Raw genomic sequence first — 8,076 nt, 5'->3', positions numbered from 1 at the left:
AGAGGCCCGCGAAAAAAAAAAAAAAAAAAAAAAAAAAATTGAGGTGTAGTTGATTTACAATGTTATATTAGTTTTTTTTTTAATCTATTTATTTATATTTTTATTTGGTTGTACCAGCTCTTAGTTGTGGCAGGTGGGCTCCTTAGTTGTGGCTCACAAGCTCCTTAGTTGCAGCTCTCCAGCTCCTTAGCTGGGGCACACGGTCTCCTTAGTTGTGGCATGCAAACTCTTAGTTGCAGCATGCATGTGGGATTTAGTTCCCTGACCAGGGATCAAACCCGGGCCTCCTACATTGGAAGTGCGGAGTCTTATCCACTGCACCACCAGGGAAGTCCCTACAATGTTATAATAGTTTCAGGCATACAACATAGGGATTCAAAATTTTTATAGATTATACTCCATTTGTAGTTATTATAAAATATTGACTATATTCCCTGTGCTGTGCAATCTATCCTTGTAGCTTATTTATTTTTTACATAATAGTTTGTACCACTTAATCCCCTTCCTGTATCTTGCCTTTCCCCCTTCCCCTCTCCCCACTGATAACCACTAGTTTGTTCTGAGTCTCTTTCTTTCTTTTTTTTTTTTTTTTTTTTTTTTTTTGCCGTACATGGGCCTCTCACCGTCGTGGCCTCTCCCGTTGCGGAGCACAGGCTCTGGACGCGCAGGCTCAGCGGCCATGGCCCACGGGCCCAGCCGCTCCACGGCATGTGGGATCTTCCCAGACTGGGGCATGAACCCGTGTCCTCCGCATCGGCAGGCGGACTCTCAACCACTGTGCCACCAGGGAAGCCGGAGTCTCTTTCTTTCTGTTACATTCACTAGTTTGTTTTAATTTTTAGATTCTACATGTAAATGATAACATACTATTTGTCTTTCTCTGGCAAACTTCACTAAGCATAATACCCTCCAGGTCCATCCATGTTGTTATAAGTGGCAAAATTTCATTCCTTTTTATGGCTGAGTAGTATTCCATTGTATGTATATGTATGTGTGTGTATACATATATATGTATATACACACCATGTATTTATCCATTCATCTGTTGATGAACACTTAAGTTGCTTTCAGATTTTGGCAATTGTAAATAATGGTGCTATGAACATTGGGGTACATGTATCTTTTTGAATTAGTGTTTTTGTTTTCTTCAAATATATACCCAGGAGTGGGATTGCTGGATCATATGGTAATTCTATTTTTAGTTTTTTGAGGAACCTTCTTAACCGTTTTCCACAGTGGCTGCACCAATTTACATTATCATCAACAGTGTACAGGGTTCCCTTTTCTCCACATCCTTGCCAACTAATGTTATTTGTGGTCTTTTTGATGATAGCCATTCTTACAGGTGTGAGGTGATAACTCATTGTGGTTTTCATTTACCCTTCTCTGATGATTAGCAATGTTGAGCATCTTTTCACATGCCTATTGTCCATCTGTATGTCTTCTTTGGAAAAATGTCTATTCAGGTCTTCTGCCTACTTTTTAATTCGGTTGTTTGTTTTTTTGATACTGAGTTGTATGAGCGGTTTATATATTTTGGATATTAACCTCCTATTGGTCATATCATTTGCAAATATTTTCTCCCATTCAGTAGATTGTCTCCTTTGCTGTGAGAACGCTTTTAGGTTTAATTAGGTCCCATTTGTTTATTTGTGCTTTTGTTTCCTTTGCCTTAGGAGACAGATCCAAGAAAATATTGCTACGATTTATGTCAAAGAGTGTTCTGCCTATGTTTTCTTTTAGGAGTTTTATGGTTTCTGGTCTTACATTTAGATCTTTAATCCATTTTTTAGTTTATTTTTGTAAATGTTCTCATTTTATTCTTTTATGTGTAGCTGCCTAGTTTTCCCAACACCATTTATTGAAGCGACTGTCTTTTCTCCATTGTATATTCTTGCCTCCTTTGTGGTAGATTAATTGAAAAATCCATTCATTTTAGAAATAGGTAGTAATGAGGGATTTCCTTGGTGGCACAGTGGTTAAGAATCTGCCTGCCAATGCAGGGGACACGGGTTCCATCCCTAGTCCGGGAAGATCCCACATGCCGCAGAGCAACTAAGCCCGTGTGCCATGACTACTGAGGCTGCTCTCTAGAGCCCACGAGCCACAACTGCTGAACCCGCATACCACAATTACTGAAGCCCGTGCGCCTAGAGCCCGTGCTCCACAACAAGAGAAGCCACCGCAATGAGAAGCCCATGCACCGCAACGAAGAATATCCCCGAGCACCGCAACAAAGAGTAGCCCCCTCTCGCCGCAACTAGAGAAAGCCCATGCACAGCAACCAAGACCCAACGCAGCCATAAATAAATAAATAAATGTATTGAAAAAAAAAGAGATAGTGGCGATTGTTGCGTAACATTGTGAATATAAGTAATGCCCCTGAATGGTACACTTAAAAATGGTAAATACACTTAAAAATGTCAATTTTTATATTGCATGTATTTTGCCACACACACAAAAATAGTCCATTTAATTTTGCCATTCAGTGACTTCCACCTAACTTTGAATTGGAAGTGACAAATCTGCAATGTAATGATATGATAAAGGCAAATGTCAAGAGGAAAATCTAATAGAATCCTATGATGCCTACCAAGAGATAAGTACGCTCAACTAAAATCATATACTCATGGATTGAGTCAGTATTTGGCTGTACCTATCTGTGTGAAAAGAGGTTTTCAAAGATGAAATTATAATATCTTGTTACAAATCAGCATTAACGATGAATTTACAATCAATTTTGATGAAAAGGGAAAGCTATTTTTTAAAATTTTATTGAAGTGTAGTTGATTTACAATGTGTGTTAATTTCTGCTGTACCGCAAAGTGACTCAGTTTTACATATATGTTCTTTTTTGTATTCTTTTCATTATGGTTTATCACAGGATATTGAATGTAGTTCCCTGTGCTATACAATAGGACCTTGTTGTTTATCCATCCTGTATATAATAGTTTGCATCTGCTAACCCCAAACTCCCAATCCTTTCCTCCCCTCTCCCCGCTTGGCAACTGCAAGTCTGTTCTCTATGTCTGTGAGACTGTTTCTGTTTCGTAAATAAGTTAATTTGTCATATTTTAATTCTACATATAAGTGATATCATATGGTATTTGTCTTTTTCTTTCTGACTTACTTCACTTAGTATGATAATCTCCAGGTCCATCCATGTTGCTGCAAATGGCATTATTTCATTCTTTTTAATGACAATAATATTCCATTGTGTATATATACCACATCTTCTTTATCCATTCATCTGTCGATTGACATTTAGGTTGCTTTCATGTCTTGGCTATTGTAAATAGTGCTACTATGAACACTGGGATGCATGTATCTTTTTGAATTATAGTTTTGTGTGGGTGTATGCCCAGGAGTGGGATTGCTGGATCATATGGCAACTCTATTTTTAGTGTTTTAAGGAACCTCCATACTGTTTTCCATTGTGGCTGCACCAATTTACATTCCCACCAATAGTATAAGAGGGTTCCCTTTTCTCCACACTCTCTCCAGCATTTATTATTTGTAAACTTTTTAATGATGGCCATTTTTACAGGTGTGAGATGATAACTCATTGTACAATAGTTTTGATTTGCATTTCTCTAATAATTAGTGATGATGAGCATCTTTTCATGTGCCTATTGGCCACCTGTATGTCTTCTTTGGAGAATTGTCTATTTAGATCTTCTGCTCATTTTTCAGTTGGATTGTTTGTTTTTTTGTTATTGAATTGTATGAGCTGTTTGTATATTTTGGAAATTAAGCCCTTGTCAGTCGCATCATTTGCAAATATTTTCTCCCAGTCCGTAGGTTGTCTTTTCATTTTGTTTATGGTTTTCTTTGTTGTGCAAAAGCTTATAAGTTTGATTAGATCCCATTTGTTTATTTTTGCTATCATTTCTATTGCCTTGGGTGACTGGCTTAAGAAAACATTTGTATGATTTATGTCAGAAAATGTTTTGCCTATGTTCCCTTCTAGGGTTGTGCCACCAGGGAAGCCCCACACTGTTTTGATTACTGTAGCTTTGTAGTATTGTCTGAAGTCTGGAAGGGTTATGCCTCCTCCATTGTTCTTTTTCCTCAGGATTGCTTTGGCAATTCTAGGTCTTTTATAGTTACATACAAATTTTAGGATTATTTGTTCTAGTTGTGTGAAAAATGTCATGGATAATTTGATAGGGATCACATTAAATCTGTAGATTGCTTTGGGTAGTATGGCCATTTTAACAATATTAATTCTTCCAATCCAAGAGCATGGGATATCTTTCCATTTCTTTGAATCATCTTCAATTTCCTTTATTAATGTTTTATAGTTCTCAGTATATGTCTTTCACCTCCTTGGTGAGGTTTATTCCTAAGTATTTTATTTTTTTGATGTGATTTTAAAAGGGACTCTTTGTTTGCATTCCCTTTCTGATATTTCATCGTTAGTATAAAGAAATGTAACCAAGGGAAAACTATTTTAAACCCCAGTTAAGTGAAATGTTATTCCCTCATAAAAGAATTTCATTCTTCTCATTAGTAGACCTGTACCACCAAAAAAATTGTACTCAATTAGTATTACTATATTTTGAATTTTGGCAATAAACATTTGGTAGAAATTTGTTTTCTTTTGTAACATAAGTACCTACATAATATCCTCTATTTTGTCTCTTGTCCCACAAAGCCTAAAATATTTACTAGCTGGACCTTTACAGAAAATTTTGCCAACCCCTACCTTAGAGCACTGATGTTTCACTCTTTGTTCTTTTCTAATATATGCTTTGAAAGCCTTCACAATTTCTCTCTGTGCTCCACTTTAGCTGCATCCCACAGATTTTGATGTGTTACAATTTCTTATTATTTAGCTCAGGATATATATACTAATTTCGACTTGATGTCTTCTTTAACTCGTATTATTTAGAAGTGTGTTGCAATTTTTAGATATTTGGAGATTTTCATGTTATCTTTGTTACTGACTTCTAATTGAATTCCCTCGTGGTCAGAGTACATACACTGTGATATCAGTCTTTTGAAATGTGTTACGGTTTGCCTTGTGACCCAGCATATAGTTCATTTAGGGCAGCTATCCAGTGTGTACTTGAAGTGGTATTATTTTAATTTTTGTCTTCTTTTGAAGCTTAGAACATCCAAATAAGGCTGGTCCTTGTCACCTTCTGTACCTACTCTGTACGTATTCTCAGTTTCTACTCCCTTATAGAGAGTATGTTTGTATTTTTAGTGTGTCTTTCTGCTTTCTCAATCCAGTGGTTTTCTTTTCTTCCCCTTGTGGTTATGGGCAGCTTAAAGGTTAAATAAATATTAAGTAAACAAAACAAAACAAAAAAACCTTTGTTGTGTACTTGAATCGCAGTAGACTTAAGTTCATTTTTAGGTGCCATAAATAAGTGTTCACCTTATAACTAAGGACTTTATATGAGTTCATTCTTTTCTTGGTGTTGACTCCTTTGTCACGTTTTGTTGTTATTCTCTTGAAGGTAGACTTTGTTTTGAAGTTTGCCTTGCCTTTGACAAAAGGGAAAAAATGCTTCTCAGTTGCTGTGTGCCTTCCTGATACTAAGCAGTGACTTATCTGAAGATTCATAAGTATGCTGTGAACTAAAGCTATTGTATTTGAGGAGAGAGCCACATAGGCATGCAGGTGACCCCCAGGCACAAATGCTTAATATTTGAGTTGCCTCTGTTTTGTGTGTAAAAGAGGTGGTGTGTCAAAATAGAGACTCCATTTTGTGTGAGGTGTGGTGCTGTACCACTTAACTTTTTCTTGATCTGGGGATCTATTCTTTCTTGCTAGTTCACAATAATTGCTGGAAATATTTGTGAGAATGTGAGAAAAGCATAAGGTCCTTATCATCCTTACTTGAGGAAAGGAATGCTTATGTTTCTGCAACAGTAACTGCAAAAGTAACTTTGGTTGCTAAACAACAAGATCCTACTGTAGAGCACAGGGAACTATATTCAATATCCTGGGATAAACCATAATGGAAAAGAATATGAAAAAAAAAATATATATGTATAACTGAATCACTTTGCTGTACAGCAGAAATTAACACATTGTAAATCAACTATACTTCAATAAACTTTTTAAAAAAATTAAGTGAATTTGGGTTACATTTAGAGTAAACGGGTGTAGAAGTGTCCAGATTTTTGGTCCACCCTCTTCTGCCACAGTCAGACTTTGAATTTTACTCATTTTTGTTAATATGATTAATTGGTACCTGTAAACTTTATAGTAAAATATGTATAACTTTGTATTTCCACCCATGAGACTCTCTGCTTCATGCGGCAGAAGTCTGGGTAGGAGCTCTTTAGGGGGGCAGCCAGGGTGAGAGCCCCGCTTCTGCTCTCCCTGTTGCTGATAAGAGAGAGAGAGGAGGCATGTGTGCATCCCGGCTTTTTCTGCATGACAGGGCTGATAAGGTGGGAGTCGGAGGGGGGATCGTGAAGTTTTTGCCATAGAAAATGGGCAATAGAATTTGCAGTTAGTAGTGTAGTAATTGACTCTCAGTCTATATTGAGAAATGAAAGATAAAACATTTTAGTGATAAAAATATAAATTTTAAGATATACAACCCAATGAGTGAATAATGATGTAAACTGTGGACTTTAGTTAGTGATAATATATCAGTATTGGTCTGTCAGTTGTGACAAATGTAGCACACTCATGCAAGATGTTAATTATGGAGGAAACGGGGAGGAGAAGGGGGGAGGTGAGGAGGTATATGGGAACTCTCTGTACTTTCTGCTCAATTTTTTCTGAAAGTACTCAAAAAAACGAAGTCTGTTAGTTTAGAAATTTTAAGTATCTGGTTTAATGTTTCTTAGCAAGTTCATATCATACAAGTTAGTGTTTAACCTACTGACCTTTGGGATTTCTTGGGTAAGATGAATCTGGTTTGCAGTTTGAGCTGTTAATGTCAGGCAGATTTGGTGCTCTCTGTTTTTCTAATGTTCCTTAATTGTGCTTTTGCCTTCCCTCCCTATCTGTTGAAACAGCTGGATTGCCAAGATGCCTTGGAAGCAGCAGCCCGAGCTGAGGGCCTTTCCCTGGATGCCTCCATGCATTCTCAGCTCAGAATCCTGGATGAGGAACATCCCAAGGGAAAGTACCATCATAGCTTAAGTGCTCTGAAGCCCATCCGGACCACTTCCAAGTAAGAGGTTCTGCTGGATAGTGGCTTTTCTGTGAAGCACCAAAAAAATTCGGGCTAAGATTAGACTATTTGGGGAAAACCTGGGTTTAGCCAGGAGTTCTGTATACTACACATTGTATTGTAAGTGTTGGCTAGCCTCTCCACGTGTGTTGACAATTTTGTGCTTTGGGTTTTCTGTCCTCAGACACCAGCACCCAGTGGACAATGCTGGGCTCTTCTCCTGTATGACTTTTTCTTGGCTTTCTCCTCTGGCTCGCATAGCCCACAAGAAGGGGGAGCTCTTAATGGAGGACGTGTGGTCTTTGTCCAAGCACGAGTCTTCCGAGGTGAACTGTAGAAGGTAGGCGTCTCTGATCCACCCTCATCTCCCACGTACTGGTTGTGTAGGGCCTGAGCTAGGAGTGTGGGTCCAGCAGTGTCAGGTCCAGAGCTCTGTGTCCTTTTAGGATCTGAGCTATCCTATGGAGGGAGGGTAGCCTGGGGGTGACTTTCCCTTTGCTCTTCTGCTTTATCTCCTATATCATCTTTAATCCTGTTTTAACCACGGGCTTTCTCTCTCTCTCTCAGCCCCGCTTCTCTTCCTGAGTCTGCAGGGAGATTATGTTGCTGCCTTGTGACAGAATACATTTTTGTGGTAGCCGATTGTCATGATTAAAATCTAGTTACGACTCTACATTTTACCACAGGATCCTTCAGAAAGGGTTGGGGACCCTTGAGGAAGGAAGTTCTTATCCACAGGCAGATTCTATTCAGGGATAATTTTTCTGGGTGGAAGGAAAGACTTTCGTTCTCATCATTTTCTGAATCCTGAGAGGCTCCCTATACAGGGTAAATATGTAGTTACCCAGGAAAGGTCTTTCTTCCCCAGAAGGTGAAGACTGTACATAACTTGAAAGGAGAGACTGGTGTGAATGGTGGCAGGAGGGAGGCT

At 38.3% G+C, this 8,076-nt stretch overlaps 1 protein-coding gene across 9 annotated transcripts in view; it reads left to right on the top strand.

Moving 5' to 3' along the window:
- Positions 1-8,076, top strand: part of ABCC5 (ATP binding cassette subfamily C member 5) — an 88,404-nt gene that overhangs the window by 20,134 nt on the left and 60,194 nt on the right. For 8 of the 9 annotated variants that reach the window (XR_003006234.1, XR_003006242.1, XM_024767647.1 and 5 more), the window contains exons 3-4: positions 6,988-7,145; positions 7,330-7,485. Coding sequence is in view for 7 of the 9 variants with exons in the window: in XM_024767647.1 (XP_024623415.1) it covers positions 6,988-7,145; positions 7,330-7,485 (314 nt within the window). In the remaining 2 variants the exon portion in view is untranslated. Of the gene's footprint in view, positions 1-6,750; positions 6,872-6,987; positions 7,146-7,329; positions 7,486-8,076 lie in introns of those variants that run through there. The other variant, XM_024767663.1, reaches the window with a different exon arrangement.

Source organism: Neophocaena asiaeorientalis, unplaced genomic scaffold (assembly GCF_003031525.2).
Source record: "Neophocaena asiaeorientalis asiaeorientalis breed wild unplaced genomic scaffold, Neophocaena_asiaeorientalis_V1.1 scaffold225, whole genome shotgun sequence".
NCBI classification, from domain to species: Eukaryota; Metazoa; Chordata; class Mammalia; order Artiodactyla; family Phocoenidae; genus Neophocaena; species Neophocaena asiaeorientalis.
This window is presented reverse-complemented; position numbering and strand designations above follow the sequence as displayed.